The 27,928-nt window shown below is 43.5% G+C and overlaps 1 protein-coding gene across 5 annotated transcripts; it reads right to left on the minus strand.

The window, feature by feature from the left end:
- Positions 1-594: 594 nt before the first annotated feature.
- Ermard (ER membrane associated RNA degradation) lies at positions 595-27,877 on the minus strand. 5 transcript variants are annotated; one of them, XM_074069958.1, is made up of 18 exons: positions 27,840-27,877; positions 26,798-26,966; positions 24,964-25,103; positions 24,025-24,126; positions 23,682-23,771; positions 21,679-21,776; positions 21,182-21,318; positions 20,336-20,450; positions 19,509-19,611; positions 15,738-15,767; positions 15,336-15,404; positions 14,198-14,371; positions 11,788-11,871; positions 9,951-10,132; positions 9,389-9,514; positions 8,830-9,048; positions 8,013-8,126; positions 595-6,998 (listed from the first exon to the last, which is right to left on the minus strand). In XM_074069958.1, exons 1-18 carry the CDS (start codon positions 27,843-27,845, stop codon positions 6,815-6,817), a joined length of 2,142 nt encoding a protein of 713 aa, XP_073926059.1. In that variant the 5' UTR covers positions 27,846-27,877; the 3' UTR covers positions 595-6,814. The 5 variants fall into 5 exon arrangements, with proteins under 5 accessions (XP_073926059.1, XP_020029359.1, XP_073926048.1 ...); XM_020173770.2 differs by lacking the exon at positions 27,840-27,877 and adding an exon at positions 27,489-27,833 and having other exon boundaries at positions 10,056-10,132; XM_074069947.1 differs by lacking the exon at positions 27,840-27,877 and adding an exon at positions 27,489-27,833.
- Between the last annotated feature and the right edge of the window lie 51 nt (positions 27,878-27,928).

A 27,928-nucleotide genomic window follows, 5' to 3' on the forward strand; every position in this document is an offset into this window, starting at 1 on the left:
CAGAGATGCCCTCAGGGTTTCTTGAGAGGACTCACTCACACAGTTCAGGAAAAGCCACCAGCTGGGCCCTAGGCAGGGTGAATGAGGCAGCTGTCTGTTCAGTGGGTCCCTCCCAGTTCATATGTTGTCATATGTCTCCCAGAACTTTGCATCAATCTCTTCACACACCTCCAGCCCTGGGTCTTTCCCCCTACCAGCTCTAGTTCTTTCTGCTCTCAGAACCACAATCCTAGAACCTCCCAGAGAGGAGTCAAGTTGGGTGTGGACCAGAAGCAGTTGTGCACTGGCTGCTTGGAATAGCGGTCAGGGACAGCCTTGTTTGTACATGCAGCAGTGGGCTCAAGGCCAGGTACACAGCACATACAAAGAGCATTCAGACACAATGGACTTGGACCTGTATCATCCAATGTTCACTTTTCTGGTCTAGCAGAAAGCAAGTTATGGGTCCTCATAACCCTTCATCACCTGGCTTACACCACCCTTGTATTTATCAGATGTGCCCAGAAACACCCAGTTAACTGCAAATTCTGCCAGAAAGTGTATTCTTCCCTTATTTATTTTGTGGTACTGGGGCTTGAACTCAGGGCCTACACCTTGAGCAACTCCATCATCCCTTTTTTGTGAAGGTTTTTTTTTTCTTTTTTTTTTTTTGAGATAGGGTCTCACAGAACTATTTGCCTAGGGTAGCTTTGAACTGCGATCCTCCTGAGTAACTAGGATTACAGGCGTGAGCCACCGGTGCCCAAAAGTATTCTTCCTTCTTTACAGGAAAATGACAACTAATGTAAAACTCATGGCACAAATAGAAAATCATCATTTCATCATTAACAAAGATGCAGGCAAGAATTATTAGTTACTAGATTTGGATAAAGGGTAATACACGTGTTCATGTATTGAACCAAGTTTTAGTTACTAATTACATAAAGAAAGGATACCTTATAATGAAGAAATCTGGCCTTCTCCTTTTTTAGAATGGATATCAAGTTTCTCAACACAGTAAAAGAGCAAAAGGGTACCATGTGGTTGTTGCTGTGCTAAGGAGACACATCCTCACGTAGGTGGGTTGCATGTCCATGGTGTGACGTACAAGAGCACCATGTATGTGGGTCATGTGTTCCTGGTGTGATGCATGAGGACATGGCACCATGCATGTGGACTGCATCTCACTGGTGTGATGCACGAGGACCTGGCACCATGTGGGTTGTGTGTCCCTAGAGTGATGCACGAGGACACGGCACCATGTAAGTATATTTCCATAAGTGTTCAATCTGAGAGAACCACTTGGTAGACATTTGCAAAACTGACAACTAAAAAATGTCCACATGAAAAGAAAAAAAGCATTTAAAAAGTAGTAACAAGTCACCATATTTAGATGGAAAGTGAAGAAAAGTAGATATAAAGGATATTTCTGTATCTACCAGGGAGCTTTTACGAGGACCATGCATTGAGTGTTACATTTCCTCACTGACAACTGTGGGGAATCCAGTCTCCTAGACAAACAGTGACCATAATTTCCAATGGCTTGGTCAAAATTCCAGAGATATACAAATACAGAGTAGAAGTGGTGTGACGCTGAATTTATTTCTAAAGTCAATTCCAACTTCACTTACGGAAAAGCAATGAATTTCAGCCCCTACCTGTTGTAACCTAAATGAAAGTAGTGAGGCATCTGATGAAAGTGCCTGTCACAATCAATTTGGCCAACAGAGGGACAAACACCCAATGTAGGTGAGGAGGCACACTGGCAGGAATAGTGTGTCTACTTGGGACAGCAGTCCTCTGAGGGTCACACCAACTGAGCATGGATGCACACAGCAGTGCCGTTCCTGTTGTGAACTGTTAATGGCTGTTACCTGCAGTAGCAGCAGCAAAAGCCTCAATTCTGGCCCAGCACCAAAGAAACCCTGAACCCTTTTAGAAGGTTTGTTCTGGCCTGAGGCATGCTGGACAGCACCACGGGGTGAGCTCCTGTTAGGCATCCTCACAAGGAGAGCTTTTCCACCTCAGATCCACACCAGGACAAGCACTTAGAGTTAGCTGTGTCATTTCCAATAGGCAATGAAAATCCAGAGTCCTCATTCAAAGTTTCTTCCTTTCTTCTGTGGTCTCCCCAAATTCACGTTGGGACTCTAATTGAACTTCCATGGCCTCTACTAAGTGGAGCTGAGAGGGTGTAACTTTCTGATACATCTGAGGATGCAATCCAAGTTTAGAAAGACAAGAGATACTGGGTTGCTTTTGGTTCTCTTTCAGTGACAAGGGGAGCCCTGGTGTCCTTGATGGGTCTGTAGTGGCAGTTCCCCTTAGGAGGGGTGGCAGTGGGGAGTGACACCATTTAGGTCAGCTTCTCGATTTCATTTGAATGATGGCAATGTCAGTGCCCAACACTAATGGAAAAACAGAAAAGTGCATGTGGTTCTTCCAGTGGAAAGCAGAGTGGCTGAGCCGACAGAGCCTCGGCAATAGCTACTTGGTCACAGTCTCTGAGGACTTGCAACACATGTACTCTTGGTCTGTACAAGGAAACAGACTCTCTAGGCCTGGTGGATAGACTTCAACACCAGTCAACAGAGGACCAGACCCTCCCCATTTCCCAGAACCTCCTGCATAAAGGGAGCCATCTGCTCTTGATCCTTCCTTTAAGGTGCTGTGCTTATCTGCCAGGATTACTGGGAATGAGGGAAGATACCCAACCTTTAAAGTCCTGGAGACTGAGCAACAGCTACTGCAGGTCTGGCCCATGTCAGCCTCACAGCTGGCCCTGTAACAGCGCACACAGAAATTGGTAGTACCCCATCTTGGCTTCCTGACCCATGAAGTCAGGTCTAAAGTAGACACCAGTGTGATGTGGTATAGACCTAAAATGTCACCAAAGGATCATGTGTTGAAAGCTTGGTCCCCAGTGCAGCATTATTCGGAGGTATTGGGTCATGAGGGATCCAACTTAAATGGATTAATGCACTGATGCACTCAAAGCACGGAATGCTGGAAACTAGGAGGTGATGCCTAGTTGGAGGATGTAGGTCACTGTAGTGCCCTTGAAGGATGTTATCTTTCCCTGGTCCCATGCTCAATCTTTGCTTCCCAACTGCAATGAGGTGAGTAGCTTTGCTCCACTGTTATGTTCAGTATCACTTTGGGCACGAGGAACAATGAAGCCACGTGACCAATAACTGAAACCTCGAGTCAAAATAAATCTTTCCTCTTTTGTTGACTTTCTCCAGTATTTTGTCACCTGATGGAGAGCTGACTAACACATGGTAGAAAGGCTTTTTTCCCCTAAAATGGCAAATCCAAATGCAACACAGCCCCACTGGAAGAACCTGAGTCCTTAGGCACATGATCTATGCCATCTGACCCGTGCAGAAAACAGAAGGGTCCTGTGACCATGGCCTGTCACACTTAATCAGGTAATGTCTCTACTGTGATAAGTCAACACAGACCGTGTCTCTGGTCTACAGCAGACCTGCCAGAAGCAGTCTTTGGGGATGACAATCAGCTCCATGGTCTCGCAGTTGTACTTGGGTGCCTCTCTGTTCTTTAGGACAACCTAGATATTCGGGACCACTAGCTGTTCTGTCATCCACAGGATAGCAGGATGGTCTGTTGGTGATGCAGTACCCACAGCCAACAGGACATCCCGTATGTCCTGATGAAGTACATGAACCCTGTAATAGTGCAGAGGGTGCTGCATTGTAGGGTCCAGAGACTTGGGATGTTTGTTAAAGAATAAGACAGTTTGTCTCATCTCACATTCACTGCCACCAAGATAGAGGTGAGAGAACAGCCTCTGTGCGCTAAGGAAGCAGTGCACCAGCTCTAATCCCTGCAGTGACAAGAGGCAGGGTGGTGTCAACGTTGCTCTCTCTTGGACCATAGTCCCAACAGGACCCAGGGACACACAGGTCTGTGGCCAACTGGATGCTGCAGGGAGCCCTAAGATTCTGGGGCAAAATCCTGCCCTCTTCTGCAGATAATCATTCTCCTTTTGAGAATCAGCTGTTGTCTGGCTTTGTAGGAAAACATCAAGAGCTGCGCTTTGCCATGAACTGCTAACTACCATGGAACTTAAGCTGACCTCTACAACCGTGTGTCTGACCCATCCTGTCGGCAGGCCAGGCAAGTGCTGAAGCACTGACAAGGAGCACACATATCCTGAAGGCATGCACAGCACAAACAGGTGGCTCAGGCCCTATTTAGTCGACAACACCCCATCACACACCTATGGCCTTAGGGTGTTTCCTATGATCAACTGTCTGAAGAAGTTAGATCTGACTTCTGCAAACTATGGTGACACCACTTAAGGTGAAGTTGGCAGCAGTTCAGCCACTTAAGGTGGCCTTAAATAGCCATGGAACCCTACCTTTGTAAACACACACATCAGTTGTTCACTCTGCCTGAAAGTAGTGAGAACCAGAGTACAGATCTATACAAGTAGTCGGTAGGTAACAGTTTGGTGAAATATCAGTCTTGGGAGGAACAAGACTGCAAATTGATGAAAAATGACATGGACTGAGGAGAGGTAAGTATATTTGAGGTGACCACAGTTGGCACTCACTGAAGAGCATGCCCTCAATCAGGTGATGCCAAGGCCTTACTCTCACCATCCATGTCCTTGCTCTTTAGTCTCTCAGACAATGGTGGAAACAGGGAATGTCACAAATGATTTCAGCCCCAGGCACTCCCCTACTCTGAGGCTGGCCAAGAGCTAACTCCCTGCTGAATGTCCAATCTGCTAAAAGACCAACACAGTTAATTCCTAAAATGGAACAGGTAGCCACTGACCACACTGGCCTCAAACTCTGGAAGGGTAATGAGTTCTCAGGGTTCACAAGAGGACTCACACACTGCACAGCTGCTCACAGTGTGGCTTCCTAAGGGCCCATTCCTTCAGCAAGGTTGGTGGACTGTATTGAGCGTAATGTCAGGCCATTGATTCAGAGTCAGCTGGAGAATATGGATGAGAGCCTCCGAGAGCCTGGCTACAGAAGGATTTCCCCCATGGGCTGCTGTGCTGCCCACATGTACTCTGCATTATCAGCCAACATGGCCAGAAGCCCAGGTTGAAGAAGTGGGAACAGTTCCCCCTGCACCCTAAGGAGCCACTAGCAGTCTTGGGTGACCTCCTTCCTGAAGAAGAGATCCTTCACAAAGGCACAAGCGTATGCCAGTGTTCCAGAGGCTGATGGTTGTGCTAGATGCTTCACGCCAAAGAACCAGGGACCAAGGAGGATGTGTTGAACAGCCCAACTACCTTGAGGACAGGGTACCACATAATGGAGGACAGGGAAGAGTATGTCTGGAATCGAGGGGATTCTATAGGGAAACTCTTCTCATTGCTGTATCCAGTGATAAACTAATGGACACCAACAGTTACTAGAACAAGGACTTCACATGGAATAATTCTGGGAATGGTATGAGTTGCCCTTCCAGGAGAAGGGACACACCTAGGAGATGAGTACTGGGGGTGGTACCAGCAGAGAATTTTGCAAGGAAGTGAGTACTGGGGGCAAAAGTCAACCTGCCAGGGAAGAATGAGCAGCAGGAGGTGAGCACTGGAGGGCAAAGAATTACACCCAGGACACGAGTACTGGGAGCAAAGGTCAACGTAGCAGGGAATTCTACACCCCAGAAGTGAGTGGCTGGAATAAAGGAACATGGAACAGCCTTAAGAAAAGTTTTAAATACCAACTTCTGACAAATAACCAGGTGCAAAACAACACACAGTAGCTCTGTATATCCTTTCCACAGTCTGATAATACATACTTGCATCTGTATCTTTTCCTTAAGAGCACTATCTTCAACTGTGTGACAGAAAGCTGAGAAGCGCAGTGCTTGACTTCTTCTTCAAGAAGTCAATTTGCAAGGGTGGTGGGCTTGAGCTCACAAAGTGACAGGCAGAATGTGCCAGGAGCTGCTGCCACATGGCACACCCAGGATTTCCTCTACAGTCCAGATACATGTAGCAGAATGTACATCCCTGAGTGGCTGCAGGCCACGCCCAGCCAAGGTGTGGAAGGTAGAAAAGCCATGGTTCACTGAGGCTGGTGTGGTTAAATGCATGCACAGATGTAGTCAGCAAGTTATCACAACCTCCCAGGGTTTCTTGAGAGTTCCCAGCTTGGCTATGCTGACTAAGGCAGATGACTGTCTTTCTGGGTATGGACAGAGTAGCTTTGGAGGACCATCTGGATCAGACAGTAGAACTCCCCAGATACCCAGAGGTCTGAGCCACTTTGAACCCCTAGGAGGTGGCAACTGTGGTTCAAGCTCAGCCAGGAATGCTGATCTCCTCTTCTCCAACTCTCTAGGGACTGTACTAAGCCCTGCACACCTGGAAATGCTTCCCCAGACAAATGCTGATGAGGAGGCCTGCTGCCCAGCACCCAGCTGCACCACCTGCCCCATACCCAGGATCTGCTCCTCAGTACTCGTCCATGAGCTGCGGACATAATGACCTTGTCCTACTTCAGTAAGCCCAAGCTTAACTTCCCTGTCTTAGCAGCTTGTCTACCTGGACTCTGGCCACAATGATCACTGACAAGAGCATGTGTGTGGCTGGTAAGAACAAAGCCACATGCTTCTCAACTTCTTCTAAGGACATGGAACCAAAATCTGCTGCATCTGTTGGTTGCCATGGAGAGGCCAGCCTGAGGGTCACACCAACAGGCTAATCAAAAAGTTGCAAAGAAGCACCACTTGAGCACTAATCAAACAATCCCTGAAATCCACCCTACCTCTAAATGCTCTGTTCCAATCTATTTAACCTTAAGTTTTCTGTTACAACCCAAATCATCCTAATTTATAACTGTTTTCATAAGACTACTTTACTTGTCGATTTCTTGGCTAAATGAATTAACATTTGCTTCTTCTCAGTAAAAGTCCAAATTTTCAACAAAGCTGTATGTGTAAGATCGACAGTTTCATTCCATTTGTTCTTCTCTTGGCTGGTGTAGGACACTAGATTCTCGGTATACTGCAAGATTGACTTTAAGAATCTGTTAAGAGAGAGAGAGATTATTTTCTTTGTCCATTCTGTTATAAAATGCCAAAACAATTTAGATGTTGTCTCTACACTTTGAAATTATTCCTAGAGTTAAACATTACTTCATTTGTCAGTGAACTCAAGAAGAAAGTTAGGTGGAGATTGCTTGGCACCCCAAAGTAGACACTACGTCCCATCAGGGAAGGCTCCAGCCCAATGCCAATGGTGCCAAAACTGAGAACCCCAATTCAGACTCCCCAAACCTGATGTTATGCACATTGCTACCTACACTCTCACCAGATGCTATACTTCCATGTATAAAATACCAGTCATGTATTTATGTCCACTTCAAATGTGCACAGGTATGCCTGCCACCTGCAAAGCACTGCTAAAAGCCAAGTAAGACACCAAGAACTTGTGGGCATGGAGGGAGGCTGCAGCTGCAGCAATTACATCCCAGCACAAGCTACTCCTTGTGCAGAGCCTGTCCAAGGGGCCTCCCTCCATTCTGGAATCTCTAGACATGAAATGGGTCACACAAGGGTTCATCTGACTTTCAATCCCCAGGTCTGCATGGTCCTGAAAAGTGGACATCCCAAATTCTAAACTATTAGTTATATTCAACAAACCTGGTTGCTGTGAGCCATTTGGATGTGGCAGGGTCTGCCTTGTGGCCCAGACATTAGGCCCTCTGCCTTTGAGAGTCATAGAAGGTACCTGGCTCCTGCTCCAATGTCATTCCTATAGTCTCCACCCACTCAGACCCAGAGACCTGCTGTGGTTGCACAGACTAGAGTTCTGAAAGAACTCACAGGTAGACATTTTACAATTCACTGTTGTAAAATGGGCCTGCACAGTGTCAGCCTCAAATGTTTCCAACTCATTAGCACCATAATCCAGAGCCCAACAGCTGAGGTTCATCAGAATTCATGGGAGATAAAGCAATAACCCAGGAGACAACCAGTAGGAGTGAAAACATTACATTACCCAAACTAAGTTTCATCTCTTTTAAGCAGGGCATACTTACTTTAGATACTGCTGATACTCATAAGCCTTCTTTCCACAGACAGCATGAATGTGGACCAACTCCAGTACAGTGAGCAACAAAATCAAGTGAAGTGCAGGAAAAAGAAGCCTAATACTGACAAGAATACAAGTAGATAAGTATATTTCACTTGACCACCACCTTTTTCAAGGGTTCTTAAATTCAAATATCTGGGAAGATGGCATTCCAGTCACCACGAGCCTGACCCCACACCTGCCCTGTGGCTCCTTGCAGTCAAGCCAGCCAAGTCCAGCCCTTCTTCCTCATGCTCAGAGCACCAGGTATGTCCACTGCCTGGCAGCAGCACCTTGTCTGAGCCTGGCCCAGCGGCAGCTGCTCTCCAAACATCACTGTGACTTAGACCAGCACAGCCTGGTCAGTCCCAGCACCTTCTACTCAGGCCTTGTGCAGAAGATGCTTAGTAAGGGTAGGAGGTTAGAGCACACCTTTCTAAACAGTAAGAATGTAAACTGAACACTTTCTGGAAGGTGACCCACTAGCAGTCCTACCACACGCTTTGGAACACCCATATTATTCAACTCAAAATTCTAGAAATTTGTACAAAATGGTCATTTAAAGGTATAGCACATCATAAAATACAAAGGAACAGCAGTGCTGACAAATTCAAGAAACTGTGCTGCTAGGTTTAAAATCCAGATGTTCTTTGGGGAGGTAGGACCCACACTCCACATGTCACATTTTTTAAAAAGCAGCACTACAACTTTATTCTATGAAGTAAGGGTGAACACCTGTATGAGACAGCCCCACCCAGGGCCCTCCCACTGCAGAGTGAGCATACCTGTGGAGCATGCGCAGGTAGTTCTGCCGCTGCCGGGAGCGCAGCTTCCGCCCCGCCCACTGCCTGTGCCTCAGCTGTGAGGAAGCCACCACCTGGCTGGACACGCGCTGGCACTGGGAACTGATGCTTCGGAGCACAACCAGCACTTCCAGGACAACTCTGGGGCAGAACAGGGTGGGCACATGTGTGCTGCAAAGTCCACTGAGCAGGTGGTGCCACCTGCAAGTGACAAGGGCTGTCAGGGAACACATCCACCAGAGATCCTGGCCCTGGCTCTATGCCTGCACACTTTGGGTGATGGCAGTAGAGTATGGGAATGTCTGCCAGTACGACTGGGGCATGACACAAGAGGTAAGTAAGGTACAGTTGTCAGAGTATTTCTACCTTCAATGGACACACCTATGTCTACACAGAGATTATCAAACTCTATCTAATAATCCCTCTTGAGGCACCAACCCTGGGATTCCAGCTCGACTACCATGTTTAAAGAAGTTAACACTAAGATTGTTCCCCTTGCTTGATAATGTGTCAAAAGTTCTCAGGGCATCCTGGCACTCACTGCTCTGTGGGAAGATCATCCAAGTCTTTAACAACACTGTGATTCTCAGGCATATGGTGAAAGAGCGCACACAAAATCCTTGTAATTAGAGAGTTGCAGGCATGTGTTTTAGCATTGTCTTCCAATCTGAAAAACAGACAATATTCAAAAATATACTGACGATAACGAGAACCCCTGCATCAGTGCCTGTGCGAAATGATGCTTTTTTTAATGTTCAATCAACAATGCTTACCTGTTGAAACCAGTTTCTCCAATATAAAGAAAAAGCAGACACTCACCCCCCAGAGTGGTAAAAACGACTGACACGGTATGCTGAAAGCGCACTGTGTACAGCTAAGGTGATCTATGGCTTGCCAAAGATTTTCCCACCAAGTGAGAATGCTGCTGCATTCTGACTCCAGAAATTCTATCTTCACCCTCTTCCTCCTGAGCCCACACCCCTCTTTCTAATTGTGTGCTAAGCAGTTCTCAGCAGGTGCCAGTGACCTCCCCACAGACCCCTCCAGCCTGTGCTCCGTCTGGGAGATGGCCCTCGGCAAAGCCTGTGCTCAGCTCAGCACACCTGCAGCAGCCACCGTGGACAGCAGTTCCCCTCCATCCGTCTTCCAATAGCCCCAGGAGAGAAAGAACTCTTGTGCTGACTGTAACACAGCCCATGGTCACACACCTGCCTGGTTCCTGACCAGGATCTGCTGGCAAAGGCAGTAGAGGCCAAATCCTGATGCTTTCCTCACAGCTCAGCACCTGGAATTCACAATGACATCTGAGAAAGTACGTTTTCAACTGCTACACACATTAAATCCCTTCGAGAAGCTACTACTTACAAAACTTGTCACAAATTCTACAATATTTGAAAAGAATTCGGCATGCTCAGGTGGGGACAGGTGGTCAGCCTACTGGAGGACTGGTAGCTATTTAACAGGTGGGTGCTCTGAACACCAGAGTGACACTCTTGAGAGATGGGACCCATGTCCCCTAGCTTTAGTAGCTGGTTTAGGACCAAGCGCACACAGTAGATGTGAAAGTGCTGTGGAAGTCTACCCCTGGTTCAGGACAATGAGCTCTGTGTGAAGCCAGCATCATCTGTGACTCAGGGGCCTGTGAGGCCTCTGGTCAGTTTCTAGTCTTCTTGAAAGGGACACCTGCCCAGCAGAGCTCTGAGGCCCCACAGCCCATCAATTCCTGGCTGAAGCCCTCAGCAGAGTCCTCTCTAGCCCACAGTAATGTGAACAAATCAAACTGCAGTGACAGATGCCACCAAAAGTGGGTGATCTTAGACAGCAGCAATAGCCAGGGCAGTTAAGTCTATAAAGCCTGGATGCAGGACTGCCACAAATGGAAGACGTATAACTAGCAGAGGGCAGGAACAGGAAATGGGGAGGTTTCAAAACAGCCATGGGGTTGGGGGGATTTGCCTGGGGCCAAGGAAATACAGCAAGAAGCGCAAGGAGGCCTGAGTGTCAGGAGACGAAGCAGCTGGGTTGCAGGGCTTTTCAGAAGCTTCCCTTCCTTCTGGAACCTTCTCTCCCACCACCTATCTCTCTAAACACTGGTCCCTTTAGGCAAGTTCAGAAACTTCTACCTTCGCAATGACACCTTGGAAGGAGCAGAATCATGAGAAGGTCATGTGATGTGAATGGTGAATGGTATCGGAATGACTCAGCTGATCTGCCTGTCCCCAAACCAGAACCCACTGACCACAGGATGAGGACTGAGCCTTCCTTTCAAAGCACCAGACATTGTTTCTCTCTACTTCCTCTACTGGAAAGCTCCTTCTCACTGCCACAGACATTGTCAATTGAGCTTCAGTCTTCTCTCCAAGCTACCTCTGAAAATCTCTGCCTGTGCTGCCATGTGCCAGGCACTCTTGTGGTTAGTGTCCACTCAAGCAGCCATCCTGAGTCTGATATGCCTAGTGACTGTCCTCTTTCTGTCCCCCATACTACCCTCACATCCTACCATATGTAGAGTGAAGCACCTTAGCCAATTCTCAAATTAGAACTTCCTGGTAGAAGCACTTAAAAGTCTATTGTTTGTTTGAGTTTGTATGTTAACAAAAGCTAGTCTTATATAGAAAAGAAAAAATGGCATTCCTCACCTGATAAAGCACTGGATTGAAAAGATAACAGCAGCCTGCTAAGGCTCCATGCTAAACACAACATTCTTCCACTAATGCTAAAGCATCCAATGAAGCAAATACCATCTTTACTTTCAACTATTAGTTATGGGACCTGAGCCCAGTTCAGAAAACTGAGCCACTCAGTCAAGGTCATACAGCAAGTGGCATGTTGTGGTCACAAGTCTGACTGGACAAGGCACTTGGACCCTGTAACACCTCTGTAAAAGAAGCCATTTCAAACACACAGACCCCTCTCCCACGTGCCCTGAACTTGGCATACCTGTTTCTTAAGCTGAAAAACTGGATGGCAGCGGGAACTGTAGCCTTCTGCAAGACTGATCAACAATTTTATTGCCGCTTCCTCCTGGTTTAAAGAAAACAGAACTTTACTGTTCTTTTATTGAAATGTAGGCAACCTATAGCCTTAACTTCTCGTATCTTCCTTCAAATAATTCTGTGCAGCTAAAATAAAGTAAAACTCTTCATTAAAATAAGCTGGGCACAGTACTCAAACCATACTCAACAAAATGATTTTAAATAGAGTCGATTAACAACCATAACTTGCAAAGGCCACATTTACCCTCACCTACAATACAACAGAACTACAATTGCATAAGGAGAAAAAGATTCCAAACAATTAGAAACAATTTTTTAAAAAGTGCTAAAAAAATCAATAAAACTACAAGAGAATTTACCTGGCTAAAAACATTTAATCACTAAACATAAAAGTATTTTAAAAAATAAGAGTAAAAAAATTATTGAAATTGAAAACTATTAGAGGCAGAAAGAAAAGCCAAGGAGCCGACTGTTACAAGTACAATGAGCAGTAACTCCAGATTTCTCAACAGTATAGAACAAGCAACTCACATGGCTACAAGTTCAGAGCTCAGGCCATGTACTGACCTTTCATCCACTCTCACACCTGAGAGCCCGAGTCACACTAACCCTCACACGTAAGGTCCCAGCAGGGCAGGCAGAGAACTGTGTGCAGGTTAGTAATGAGTCCCAGGGGGACAGTGTGAACCTACAGGCTTCTGTTCTAAGATGTAAACTGTGAAATCACAGGAGGGACTCTAACTATGGGGGCAAAATGTCTGAAAAAGGATCTGGCTGTAGTGTTCAGATGAGAATGAAGAGGTCATTGGAAGAAAGAGGTCTGTTACAACCAGCATCACTTGAGGGAAGGTTATGGGAGCTTTGGCCAGGTGGTGGCATGGGAGTGAAGGGACTAACAGACTTGGGACTCATTTTTAAGATAAAGAATTGAGTATAGAATATGAAAGCAGAGAAGAGAGGACTAAGAGGATGTGGGCCTGTGTAGCCACTTGCAAGATATGCAACTTAGAGAGGGCTAGGTTGTGATCCCACAGCAGGCATAAAGATGGGAGATGCCATATCACTAAGGAGTTTTAAATACTGCAAAACATGTCAGTTTCCCTAAGCTAGTTCATGAAAAACGCTTCCTTTTTGGTTTGTTTTCTGTGTTTATTTTAACTATGCAAGTTCACACAGAATAATAACATAGAAAACAGGCAGGGAAATCCTGAGAAAAGAAGAGTCCTAAGAAACATTATCAACAAGCTTAAATAAAGACTAGAGATTTTAGTAAACAAAGTCGAGGGCGGGGCCTGGTACACACTGACTAAGATGCTGACCCTTGACATGGCTTTCAGACAACTTGCTATCCATTTGTAGAGGAAAACGAAGTAAAGCTAAATTCTCTACCTCACTCCCAAGATGGACTAAATTTCTCTTAGATCAAAGATGTAAATGAGAAGATTTTTTTTAAAGGAAATGGTAAACTGCAAATATATTTATAATTCTGGAAAGCAAAGAGGCTTTTAAAAATTACTCCAAATGCAGAAGCCAAATGGAAAAAAAGAACTAAAAGTTAAAGACAAATATGCAATGAAAATGGCAAATGAGGCTAATAAAATAAAACTGAACAAAACAAAGTCAACAAAAGAATCACAAATATCCAATAAATGCAAGAAAAGATGAAAATGTTATGAATAAATAAAAAAGAAAAAAAGGTCTTACTGGTATTTTTAGCCTTAGAAATTTATTTTTACAAATTTACTAATTCAAGTGCCCAAATGAACAAAGATGTTCATTTCAGCATCAAAATTAGGAATTTTCCTCATTAGGCAAAGTTATAATACAACCATCACTGAAGAACTGTGAAACAACAGCTGACAAAAAGAGCAAGCACAACAAAGACCCCTCCAAAGATATACCTAATGAAAACTAGTTACAAAATATAACATCTCTTCCTATGAACCCACTTTGGTATGCTCATAGAAAAATGCAGAAGCAAAGACACCTAACTTTTAATAGTAGTCATTCCTGGAAGATGGGACAACTGATGATTTTACATTTTATATCAATTTTTCTGTATTGCTTGAACTTTTAAACAATAACTGTCACACATATAATCTGAAAATAAAAATATCAGTAGCAAACATTGTATTTATTTTAAAATAACCAAAGAATTACAGTTTATAGATGATGTAAATATGTCATTCACTAATGTAAGACATCTGTAAAGATTTCACAATTATTCTGATATGGCAATACTGTAACTAAGATTAAAACAAAAGATAAACAGTTAATTACATTGGAAAGTTAAGACATATTCTTTCATTGCTGAGTGACAGAGTCTAAGTAGCTATCTCCTCTGTCTATATTACCTTAAACATTGACAGCACATCTTCCCCAGCAAATTGGAGTGAAAGTACAAGGGAAAAGGCAAGCAGCTGAATGGTTGCTTCTTTTGGAAATTCACCTAAGTTGATCTCTCCATGGCTTAAGCGATCGCGCAGACGGGGGCCCTCCTGATAGTTCAGGAAATCCCAGAGAAAATCCTTTCAGAAGGACAGAAATGTTTTGTTAGCACTACAGACAGATGGAAGAATATGTACAAGGTCCTAGTGGTGGTGGGGAGGGGGGGATGGCAGTGTGCCTGGCACATTTGAGGAACCAATGGGAAATGTGAGCCTCACAGTCTGTGTTCATCACAGCACTGCAGCTGGGGTTCTGACAGGCAACCTTGCTCCCTGTGCACCAGATAGGATGGACATGAGAGCCAAAAGGTCCTAAGGACCAACCACTAAGTGCAGACCTGCCTGGAAGGTGCTAGTACCTAATGACATAACTTGGTTATTCTCACCTTCCTCCAGGGAGGAAACTGGGCTGCCAACATTTGGAAATAAACTTTGCAGGCAAATCAAGATGTCACTGTCCAGACAACTGACCTGGGAAGACTGCAAAAGAATGGACAGCCCCAGAGATTCAAGATGGAAAAGAATATGGGGCAACCTAGTTCAGCTGTCTCATTTTCTGCTGGCAGGAAGGGATGCCCAGAGCCCATAAGGCATCTAGCTTAACGTCACAGAATGGGAACTAGAATCCAAGTCTGCTCTCAGTCAGAAGGAATAGATATGAAATATGCAGAGCAATCATTGCAGTATCTTCATAAAATAAAGTTCTGAAAGACAATTCTCTTTTCATCCAACACTCTTAGACCCATTTGACTCCTGCTATTCTTCACAAAGCAAATAATATAGTCCCATTTATATCACATAGAACCAAAAAACACAAATGTTTAGCAACAGGGCAGCTAAGTTGTCAGGCTTTAAAAGGGCATGCAGTAATCAGACAGAGCTCAGTGCCCACCTGGGGGCCCAGGCTAGGCTGGCATCTGGGAGGGAGCTCAGCTGTGGGTGACTCTGCTCTTGAGCCACCTCAACCCATGTTCATTCCATTCTGAGCAGTGACAGCAGATTCATAAACACAAGAATACAAGGCTGAAAATACCTAATACTTTACCATAGCAGGCTCTCCAAGGAGAAGGGGAAGTTGGTTGATTGTACCATCATTCAAGTGTTTTGCCAAGATCTAAAACACCAAAAAAGAAGTACACTGTTAACTTGACAACCACCACATACACACCACTAAATTTAAAATGTCAGCTCTAAATAATTACACCCAATAATATTAGTATCTCTTGGCATTTTCCAGCTTTGAATTTTGTGTAACTTTAGAAATTAGATTAGTAAGAATGAGTCTCAAAATTAACCTCAAAGCTATATTAAATCTACTATAAACTTTCCTTTTTGCTAGTTTACTATCAATATTTTCCTGTATGTATATGATTTATGGAAAATCTGTTTCACTCTGCATTTTAAAAGATGACATTTTATTTCAAGTTGAGTAAGTTTAACAACTTACTTCATCAAAGGTGGTGTAAAGTGTTGTTGACTGCAGAAAAGAGAAGAAACGAAAAGAATTAAGTAAAGCAAAGTACAACAGCATAACCTACTCAAAGTAGGAAAAAAAATTATGGTCAGAGACACAAATCTGAAACGCTCTTGTGAAAAGGAACCTTTATTTGGAGACATTGTGAGGCAAAATAAGTGTACTACATGGGAACTGAGTATGTCTGATGACTGAGGCATGTGAGAATGCTGACTGTGCAAGTATTTCAGCTATTTCTAAAATTTAGGGTCCCACACCTTAACAAATCACTATCCATACAAATAAAACCTGATAACTGGTTATTATTTTTGCACAAGTGGTTATAATGCAGTGTTTTCTCCAAAAGTTGTCTTTGATATCTGCATCTTCATGTGATCAGCACAGCATTTAGACACAGCCTCCAGGATGAGATGCCTCAGCTCTGATCCCAACCTCATCACCTCTGACAAGTGAGACTCTGGGTGACCTATTTAATCCCATAGCCTTGGGTTTTCTCTGCAAACAGAATGTGAATAATGCCTGCCTCATAAAGCTTGTGGGATAATTCAGCCAGACTTCATGCAATGTTACAATATCAGCATTTTATGTGAGCATCCCATTACTTTCTCCAGAAAGATTTTTCATTTTTCTCCATAAACCACATGTATTAATTTCTACCTAGTTTTTATTGAATTGATATAAAAGTCTTTCCTCTCTCCCCATCAGATAAACCCTTAAAAATCAGAAAATGGGGAAAGTTGGATATCCACAAACCCCCATCACTCAAAATGGGTAAACATTTAGATGTAATGAGACCTGGAACTCTGACACTACTATAAGAAAACACAGGGAAATGCTTCAGACACTGCAAAGGGCAAGAATGTTTTGGACAACACTCCATCAAAAACACAAGAAACAAAAGAAAACACAGACAAAAGGAATCACATCATTTTCTGCACAGCAAAAGAAACAATCATTAGAGTGCAGAGACGATCAACAGAATGGGAGAAAATATTTGCAAACTGTACGAGGGCTTAATATGCAGAAGATGTAAGGATCTTAAAAATGCAGAAGATGTAAGGATCTTAAAAACTCAACAACAAAATAAAATGATTAAAAATGGGCATTTCTCAAAAGAAGACAAACAAATGGGAACAGGCACATGAACGTTTGCTCAGTAGAAGAATCATCAGGAAAATGCACATTAAAACCACAGTGAGACGTCATCTTGCTCAGTAATGAGCTATTATCAAAAACACAGCACATGTCGACCAGGATGTGGAGACAGGGAACCCCAGCACGCTGTTGGTAGGAACATCAATGAACACAGTTGTTACAGAAAACAGTATGGAGGTTCCTCAAAAAATTAAAAATAGAACCACCACATGATCTAGCAATCCCATGCCTGAGTATATATCCAAAGGAGATGAAATCAGTATGAAGACACATTTCCACTCCTGTGTTCATTGAACTATTCACCATATCCAAGAAATGGAAACAATGGGAGCTGAAGAAAATGTGGCACTTACATGGTGGAAAACTACTCAGCCATAAAAAATGAAGTCCTGTTGCTTGTGACAACATGAACAGAACTGGAGATCATTACGTTAAGTGAAATAAACCGGACAAAGTACCACACAATCTCACTCCTACTGAATGTAAAAAAAGTTGACCTCACAGATGTCGAGAGTAGAATGGAGAGGATAGTAGGAATGGAGCTGGGGAGAGGGTGATTAAAGAGTTCAAAGGAGTTACACATGAGTGAAAGTTCTGGTGACCACGGACAGTGATGGTACTGAGTATACCCAAGAGTCAGAAGGATTTTTAGATGTGACCATAAACATTTAACCTGATTTCAGCATTACACAATGGATATATCAAAGCATCACATAACACCCCATCAGTGTGAATGGTTTTCTTTTTCCCATCAGTTCAAAAAGAATCAGAAAGTCTTCACCAGTATCCCTCTGAGGTTCATGTCAAGGGCTTGTCCCTGCCATGGTGCCACTGGGAGGCAGTGAAACCCTTACCAGGTGGGGATTATGGAAGTCTTGGGTCAGGATGGGCAAAGTGAATGTGCAGAAGGAAGGCATGGACAGTGTCCCCCTTTGTTGCCAGAGAGACAAAGATGTCAAGGATGACTTTAGGAATGTTTAAGAACTTATGGAGAAAAATATGCCTTTTTAAAGAAAGCAAGCTTGATATGGTGGGGAAACACATATGAAGGTGCTCAGCAAACAGGTGGAACCCTTAATCCAGACCAAAAAACACTGGTGACACTGCCTTGGAAATCCCTGGCATTCGATGCTATAAAACACCTGCAGCTTTAGCTGTATAGAAAAATTTCTGGTATGTTGAATTCTCATTTTTATTGAATCAAAAGTTTTAAATTACTGCTGTTCCCACAAAGGAAAAAGCATGGCACAGACTTCTGTGAGTGCTCAAGGTGAAAATCTGGGTTGAGGCATTTACAGAACGCTTACATGAAGAAGTTGAACTCGGAGGAGAAATGAGAACCCACGGTTCAGCAGGTGCTGCTGTCCCTCCCACAATGTGCACCAGCTGACTCTCCCCAGCAAGCTGAGCACATGGCCATGCAGAAACATTCCATGTGGCCCTGGCAGCTCAGGCTAGCTGAGCTTTGGATAGGAAGGAATAGTGTGCAACTCCAGAAGTATCCTTAAACAGGGGGCATGCTGTCCTTTTCTACCAGTTGGAAGGTAGAAGTGACAGCTGATGCCGCAAGCTTGAGTCATGAGAAGTCACCTATGGAAGCAGGCACAGCCTCTTCAGGTGGGAGAAGCACAGGGATGATGGTGGAGGTGGTGCATCTCAGCTGGGATTGCTCACTCACGAAAAGGAGATGCACTTGCACCCTATTTACATCACTATAGTCATGTTACTTGGGGTCTCCATTGCTAGCAGCATAATTATTACCCAGGGAAGAAATGCAATTATGGGAGCCAGAGGGATAGAAGCCAGCATAAACTCCTGGCTCAGAAAGGGCAATCAGGAGTTCACACGGGATCTCTGCAGCAACAGTGTGGGTGTACCCGTGCATGTTCTGTGTGAGTGCAGTGCCATGTACAGATGTGTGTATATGTGCACATACATACCTGTGCACAGTGCATACCTGAATATGCATCAGGTGTTTGAGAAAGTGTGCAAATGGATGCCTGTGTGTGATACGTTTGTGAGGATGTGTGCATGTACCCTCGTGTGTGTGCAAGCATGTGTGTGGAAGGAGGCATACAAACTACCTGGTAGGCACTGTAGTAGGTATTTTGTACAATCATCTCTAAATCCTACAACTTCCTTGAAAGCTGTTACTCTCCCATTTTTTTTAAGATGAAGAAACTAAAGCTCAGAGGAATTACTTCCCAAGGTCAGTCAACCCCAGACCTGCCTCGGTGTGTCACAAGCACACAATTCCACAGTGATACTTCTAGTCACCAACACCAGCATTGGAGACCACAGCGACTTCATGATGTGCCATTGAATATGGGTAGAGAGAAAAAGTACTTACTGCTCATGACATCATTAAGTTTGAAGGACACAATCATAATTAAATAAAAATTGTATAAAATCACTATAATAGGAAGCAACAAAAAATGATAGGGACGCCTTGCAAAGAAACCTTTTAGCTAAAAAAAAAAAAATCACTTTATTGACAAATAAAATGAGATACTTTTAAAATCTTTTAATTAGCCACAGAAAATCAACAATACAAGAAGAACAATCCCAACCAATAACAAGCATGTGTACCTCAGCAGTCAGGAGCCTGTGTGCACACTTGTTAACTGCAGCAAAAACTCTCCTGAGTCCAGTCTCCAGCTGTGTCAACAACAATATGGTGCAGTCAGCAAACCTGTGAAATTGAAGGGAAAATCAGCAAAAGTCCACATTTACAAAATAAATATTAACACGAACATCACAGTAACTACACTGTAGTCCAGGTAAGACCAATGTGGTCTTAAAAGCAAAAAGTGTTATTACTTACTAATGAGAAACGGAATAAAAACACTCACAGCTTTGTTACATTAGTGATTTTAAAACCATTTTCTGTTGTTTCAATGTCTGGTGAATCATTTTAGTAGTTTTTGTACAACAAAATGTCACCAAAGACCTGCTTGTCACTTCTGAAAAACTACTCAAATTTCAAGATTTCAGTGGTGGTCAGGACGTAAAAATGAAAGTTATAAGGATGAGGTCATCTGAGATGGTCTCTATCTGTCCCATGTCTTGTTTCTGTATATGATTTACTACTGAGGGAATATGATGCCCAAGATTACTTTTGTTTCATGATTCTCTAAGGCCAGACTCAATGTTTCTCTTATAGTAAGAACTCAAACAATTTCAGAACTAATTCTGAAGAAGTTATGTTTACTATATCAAGAGGATGGCACCTAATGTTTCAAACACACCTATAAGCTATCTTCTAGTAATTAAATGAAGTTATTTCATGTTCGATCCACTCCAGTCAGACCCATATTTGTTCACTTCCACTGTAACAGCAAAAAAAGCATGAGCAACGAGGGCCATCGAGGCCTGGCCTTCAACTAAGAACAATTCTGCCGTGCCACCCTGGCTACCTGTGCGACTTGAACTTGACCAGCGCCATTCTCCAATATGGTAGCATGATTTTTAATACGAAGGCAGATTTTGTCATCACTTGTTCTAACACTGCAAGCACCTCATACGTAATGTCTGCAAAACAGCAAATATATTTAATGACAATCACACTAAGCAAGTGAAAAATGATGGGAAGAGTTGCTAATAAGCTGATTCTGTCGGGTAGATGAACTGGGACCCTTGCAGCAATCTACCCTCTAAAGCAGGAAGACACCTGACCTACAGTCAAGAGTGTTGTGGTCTCAGGGACCTTGCATAAAAGGAACATGGCAGCTACATTTCCTCATTGACTTAGGCAGTAACCCTAAGTAGGGTTCTGGTTGGAGCAGACAACATATCTTTAGAAGACATAGGAGACCTTTCATTCTATAAGCATTTTCGATTATGAGTGCAAATGCACAAGAATTAAAAGAAGAAAACATACATCATAAATGTCCTTAAGCCACTGTGTATGTCAACATACATGAGGAACAGATTAGCTGTTATGTTGATTGACACATCTGTAACTCTCAGAATCCTCACAAGAGTTCCAGGGTAGCTGGAAGGGATAAAGTTTAAGAGGTTCTTCAAGCAACTCACAGTCATCTTGCCACTGAAAGTACTTTATTACACCTCAAGAATTCAAGTCTTAAAGGAGAATGATGGAGGGGGTGAATTTAACTAAGATATATTGTAAGCACTTTTGTAAATGTCACAATGTACCCCTACAACAACATGATTAAAAAAAAAAAAAGAATTTAAGTCTTGATGCTATTTACTTACTTGACTAACACCTTAAGGGGGGCAATGGGGAACGTAGTACTTGCCAGGAAAAACAATCAAATCCTCTAAGTTTGTAAGAGTTACGAAAGGTCGATGTGCCAATGTGACTTTAGTTTGCTGAAGGTAACTCTCTAGCAGCTGACCCAGTCCTGCCGTCAACAACAGCATCGTTGCACAGTATCTGAGGGAGAATACCACAGCCATCTGTTGGAAGAAGTCAGCCACACATATAAAGAGCTTTCAAACTGCTGAGCTGTAGACATTAAGCTGTGCAATGGCTGGGAGAGACAGCAATATCTAAAACAACCCAGGGTCTCTAATTTGCCACCACATCCTTCTGGACGCCTGAGTGCTTGTGGGGTACAAGGCCTTGAAACCACACCCTGTACCATTGGTTACTCTACCACTGATATGGAATTTGACCTTCCCTGTCTCACTCTTGTCTTTCACAAAATTAATCTTTCCCTCTTGTGAAAATCAAGGAATAGCAAACTCTTAAACACATCAAAAAAGAAAGAAAATTACTTAACTAGGAACTTACTTCGGAGGGATTTCCTGAGGTGATGCAAACCCATGCCATAAGACGTTTCTCAGGTTGAGTCCACGGGGAGAGCCAATGAAGACTTTCAGCACGTCCATCTAATCCATTAAGACAGCAGATCACCAAATGGTTGAATAATTACTGAATTGTGAGTAAATCAATACAACACTAAGACACTGTTTGCTTTCTTCCTTAAACTTAAGAAAGTCGACAGTTTTGGCCAGTATAAAGTAGTAACAGTAAGCCAACACTGATGACTGTGTCATGTGCCAAGCATATTATGCATGACTCATCTGCTCATTCACAACAACTTCTGAGGAAGGCACTGCTATTCTCCCACTGAGTAAGGACAGGAACTCAGTGGGAAAGACACCAAATTCTTTCCAGGAATGGGAGCCCACATAGGCTGCATTGCTTTAACACACATCAGAGGTACCCAGTATGTAAATAAGACAAAAGTGACAGGAAGAGGCCTGGCACTAGGCAGTGTGTGCTCGTGTGGATAGCAACCACAGCCAAGCCAGCAAGCCAAGTACAGTCCTCCACCCGCTTCCAGCCCTCTCTGTAGAGTGAACAGCACACCTGCCTCAAGACCCTACCCAAGGGCTCAGTAATTGTCTGAAGCCACAGCACTGCTCCCATGTGTTAGAGAGGCAGGAAAGAGGAAGGTGTTCAGAAATTAACAGAAAATAAAACCATACAATAAGAGAATAGTCAGGCCAAAGGAAAGAGCAAAAGCATTCTTCATTTGCATGAAACACTACTGCAGAGAAGAGGAGTGAGGCATACTCTAAACTTCTCTCAGAAGCAGAACCAGGACCAGCAGTGGAATGTGCACACAGAACAGTTTCAATCCAACATAAGAGAGTTTAACACTCAGCTCAGAAGTCTTTGCTTACCAGCACTAGGATTTGAACGCAGTGCCTCCAGTTTACTAGGCAGGCATTCTATAACCTGAGTCACTCCCCAGCCCTTCTTGCTTTAGTCATTTTTTGGATAGAGTCTTGCATTTTGGCCCAGGACTGGCCTCATATGTGATCCTCTACCTACACCTCCGTCCTGTATAGTTGGGATTACAAGTATGAGATGCTATGCCTGGCCCTCTCCCACTAATTTTTAGTACTCTGGGTGTGTATTGTCTAGGCCATCAAGTATTTATGCCAATGACCAAGAAAAACCATCCAGAGGCTAAAAGTGGCCATAGGTAGGCAAATGGTTGTGCACACAAGGCAGACAGCAAAGAACAGAAAATGCGATGAAGAATTCAGTGTAACGATGAGAGGCTGCACTTTATTCCTGTACCCTGAGCTCCAGGAGGGAAAATAATGCTCAAGCTGACAAGAGCAAGGCTTCAATAAAGAGCGGGAGGGCGTCAATGAAGATGGTGGCTCATCCCCAAATAGGGAAAACAGCTGCTTGCTGGCCTGGCTGACATACAACTGCCCTGGCTTCCTCTTCAGGGAACTTGACTCACTGAGCTGTCTGGAGGTCCCCCAGTCTTCAGCCTCTTTGATCACATGCCCTCTAGGAGATTCAGGAAAAGTATTCACTCTGTTTGCTTTCTTACCAATGTCTAAATTTTTTTTTTTTTTACTATAAATTTGAGTGGATGAAAAGGGCATAAATTTTGACATATTAAAAACATTGATATTTTAGAATAAAATTACAATGTCATTACTTTAAAGGTTTAAAAAATATTCTGTATTGAGTTAGCACTGCATAAATATGTAACTGATCAAAGCAGTATGTTTCAAACTGCTCCTCTGTCTGGACTCCAGAAGTTATTCTACCACATCAGACTCAGGAAAGGAAAGCCTGCTGTGTGGGTGGAAGAGGGACAGAAGAGAGGCAATTCTGAAAGGGAGAGGAAGGAGAAAGACCCTTGAATCGCTGAAATATTTCATCTTTCCCTAGGTGACATCAGTTTTGGAAGAACAAAAAAGCACTGCTAATACCAAGCACTTTGTGCTGTGTTTACTCTGTATGTTTTAGAAAGAGCTTACCGCAGAATGCCCAAAGACCTGAGAAAGCTCCTCAGACGCAAGCAGATCTCTTAAGAGAAAGGGGCATTCCTTCCCAATCAGTAAAAACACCTAAAATTCAAACAAAGTTGTACAATGCATTATAAGAGCCAATTAATGTTAGAGTTATTCATGAAGCAACTATTTGTACAAATGAGAGAAGTACTTAGAAACAAACAATTTTACAATCATTCAAAAGGAAAAATATTGAAAATCTGTACCAAATGACTGCTTTATATGAAAACTAATTCAAACTAAGAAATCTGATGATTTCACCTTCGTTCAGATAACCTAATGGACCAACAGTGAGAAGTCTCACACTCACGTCCCCTAGGGCTCGCTCCAGACACGACACCAACTTCATCACACTGAGAGAAGTAGCAGGAGAGGGCAGGTTTCCCAAGGTTCCAAATACTTCCAGAAACAACTGTTTAGAGTAAGCTACATGTTAAAAATATTTCTCGAAGTAGTAATGTAACAACACTAATTTATTCGAATTCAACCTCTACAATACGTAGCTGCTGTTTTAGTTTTTTGTGACAAACATTTTCTACTTAAGTATTACCATGCCTACACAATCAAGAAAAATATTTTAGTATCTAAGGAGGTCTTTAAAGTTTTTTTTTAAATGTTTATTGAAAGCAATAAATCTAGCATTACTATGAAAAGTCAAATATTTTGACCCACATCTTACTTCCCACTGCGATTTAACTTAGTTCCTCATAATAAACACAAGGCAGCTCACCCTGCCACTTAGAAGAGCTGTTACAAATAGAAAAGCAATGGTCCTTATACTCTAAATTAGGAAGTTTTAGAATTAGAGTTCTTACAGGTACTGCTTTATTGTAGTCATTTGTCAAATGAAATGGAGAAAAACAAAAAAGCAAGCCAAATGAGGTTTTGGGTGGGCCCCAAAAGACCTATCCTTTCTCCAATTCACTGTTAACACACCAAGCACTCTCCTTCCTGGTTTCCTAAGACACCTCACCTCCTCTGTGAGGTGTCTTATACACTGGAGTGGATTTTTTCCTGTTCCTGGATGAGCACCTCTCTACCAAGCACCAGCCCCGACTCCTAATTCTACAAAAACCCAAAAGCTGTTCAAAGGTGCACATTCTTCTACTGGGTTCTGGACACCTGTACAACTCAGATTTCTCTTATAACCCTCAACCCTCTTGCAACCTTCTTCACACCTGGAGTACTGAAAGAGGGCTTCTAAGTGGTATTTGAAATCTTTTATATCAAAGGGGTTCAAAAGACAAACCTCCGGAAAACTTGTCCACTGGAGCCATGGAGCATACTGAATTTCAAACTGCTCCTTGGTTAGAGATAAGAAGTGCAAGTGGATAGCCTCACACACAGGGCCCAGGAGCCGCACACTTCCCCAGTAATCGAGATCTTGCCCTTAACAGATAAGAAAAGGGGCCTCAGTCATCAAAAAGTGCATTCATTTATAAAATTTCCATAAAATCAATAATCAGCTTAAAATTGAACATTTGATAAAATGTATGTCATTAGAAGTAAACTACATGACACTTATCTGATCATAAAAGGAGGAGACACTGTTGGCACACCTTGTAAAACCAGGAAGATGCACACAGGAGAAGAATGCTTAAAATGTCATTACCCTCATGTAAGTTTACAAGAACTGACACGCATACCGAAGAACACAGCAGTCCCCCTTATTTGTAGCTTCAGCTACCCATGGTCAATATAGTACAAAAACACTTTGTGGAAGATTCCAGATATAAACAAGTCACGTTTTAAATTGGGCATTGTTCTCAGTAGCAGAAAATTTCATACTGTCCCACTCCATCTTGTCCCAGACACGAGTCACCCCTTTATCTAGGGCCTCCACACTGCCTATCCTTTATTCACTTTGTAGCCATCTCGATTATCAGACCAACTTCAGTATCACACCACTGTGTTCAAGTAGCCCTTATTTACTGATGGCCCCACAGTGCAAGACTGGTGATGCAAAACAGGCATAAAATAAGTAAGGAGAAATTAGGTTCTGGTACTGTGTGGCCACTCAGGCATATAGGAAAAACACAGCGTTATGTGTAGGGCTCAGTATAATACATAGTTTTAGGCATCCACTGAAGACTCTGGACCACATCCCCTGAGGACAAGAGGGGTTACTATATATGATATTGTAAACTGACTTTTTTTTTTAACATTATTAGACTGGGAGATTTCTAATGACAAATATGTTCTAAGAACTTATTCATAATATGGGTTTTATTTTTATGCTTTAAGTATGGGGTTGAACATCCACATAGGTCATAATCAAAAAACACAAAATGGTGAAAGTCTCCCAGTTACCTACCCCCTTGCTATTGTAACTATTACAACTAATCTCCAGAGTACACATACAAATATTTATACACATACATTTTTTCCTTCTATTTCTTTTTCATTTAGCTCAGACAGAATTTTGCACCAGCAGAGCCTCTTCATTCCTTTTTATCACTGCATAATATAACCCTGTATGCATTTATCCTACCTTACTGAACTAATCCCAGACTGCTTAACTTCTGGCTCTTCCCAGATTGTTGGCTTAGTTATTTAGCTATGACAGGCAATGCTGCAGAGTAACCTTGCACACACACCTTCATATCTATGAAAGCAACAGTCATGTAAGTTTCTGGAAATGGAATTGCTGGGGCAGAGTATGCTCATTTGCAATTTTCTAACTATTACTAAATTTCTCAACCCATATTCCTCTTCAAAAAAAATGAGCCAGTGTGCCTAGAAGACATTTAAAATGATTGCATAATCTGCCACTAGTCATATCATTAATTCACATGACTTTCTACACCAAATTGTCTTGGTGACCTAAGATCTATGTCAACAGCCCACAGCCCAGCCTGCCTCCTGACCCTCCTGCTCATGGGAGGGTTTCTAAACCCAGCATCCCTTGTCTTTCCTACTCCTCTCTGGCCTCATCCTCTTTTCAGCTGATTCCTTTTCTCCTTTGAATTGGGCCTATATCATAACTAAAAAAAGCAATGGGTAAAGGAGGGGATTTTACAGGTAAAGGCATTTTTCAATGAAACAGTGCTCACTGAAATTTGGGGTACCAAGACAGTACTTACCTGATTCTTCATATCTCACACAGCCTGTGATTGTTTTCCAGCATACTTCACCATTCTGAGTTACAATGCTACTGAGATCACAATTTTCTCTGACTTCAAACCCAAGTTTACAAATCATGTCATACACTGAAGGAGAAAGACATGTAGTAATGGGATCCCCTATTAAAATCTGAAATATAAAACGTAATGGACACTGTTTAACAGGAAAGAAGACTATTAGTTACTCTATATTTAAATCACGAGAAAATTATACCTCCAATACAGAATGTACTAAAGTGGGCTGGAAGCGTGGCTGAAGTGGTAGAGGGCACGTCTAACAAGAGTGAAGCCGAGTTCAAACCCCAGTACCGATAAATAAATTATATGGAATGCACTAAAGCATGGCTATTGCTACCGCGCTTTCTAGGTCACATAACAGCTGTATGGGTAAAACACTGATTTAATGTTAAAGGTCCTTTCTGTGCTTAAAAGTAACTTAAAAGGCTTTATTGCTCATATTTGTCAATAGAGGAGTTCGCAGCGGCTTGATAAGCCTTTATTATTCCCGGACTACAAAAACAAACACTTGTTTACGTTAAGCACCGAACAGCCTAACCCAAGACCCTCGCGACAGCCCTGGCCAATCCTCGGCGGGTTCACGGACCGATGGGCTCCTCCGCCCCGAGCTGAACTCCCTCCCCAACGTTCTCACCCCTCGCATGGTAGGGACGACTCCGAGTCGGCTCCCCAGCCGCTGCCTAAAGATCCCACTCGCGACCGGCGCGAGTGCGCGCGTCCGATGGGGGCCGCGCCCTCCACTGCCACTGGGCCACTACGCCGTCCGCGCTGGGCCGCCGCACGAGGACTGTCGGGGGGGGGGGGGCGGCACCGGGGCTACCGCGAGACGCCGGTGTCTGAGGGGACGAACGTGGACCGGCCGCGAGCCCCTCATCCCTGCGGGGCCGCAGCGGTCACCACAGCGCGGCTCAGTACGATGCACACAGCCTCGCGACCCGAGGCCGCTCCACGGGGCTGAAGCAGGACTACAAGCCGCCTCGCCTACCTCCATAGCTTCCGGCTCTTGACCACGGCACGTACTGATGACGCACACCGACCGCGCCTTGCCGTCGGGCCTCCCCGCCGCGCACGCTA

The sequence above is a fragment of the Castor canadensis genome, chromosome 1 (assembly GCF_047511655.1).
Source record: "Castor canadensis chromosome 1, mCasCan1.hap1v2, whole genome shotgun sequence".
Classification (NCBI taxonomy): Eukaryota; Metazoa; Chordata; class Mammalia; order Rodentia; family Castoridae; genus Castor; species Castor canadensis.

What these genes read in the sequence shown, in the direction of transcription:
- Ermard (XM_074069947.1), bottom strand. An exon ending in ACAGGCTCCTGACTGCTGAG is followed by an intron (nt 15,768 to 19,508) that starts GTACACATGCTT and finishes TCTTTTCTGCAG; the next exon opens with TCAACAACACTTTACACCAC. An exon ending in TTTACACCACCTTTGATGAA is followed by an intron (nt 15,405 to 15,737) that starts GTAAGTTGTTAA and finishes TTGGTGTTTTAG; the next exon opens with ATCTTGGCAAAACACTTGAA.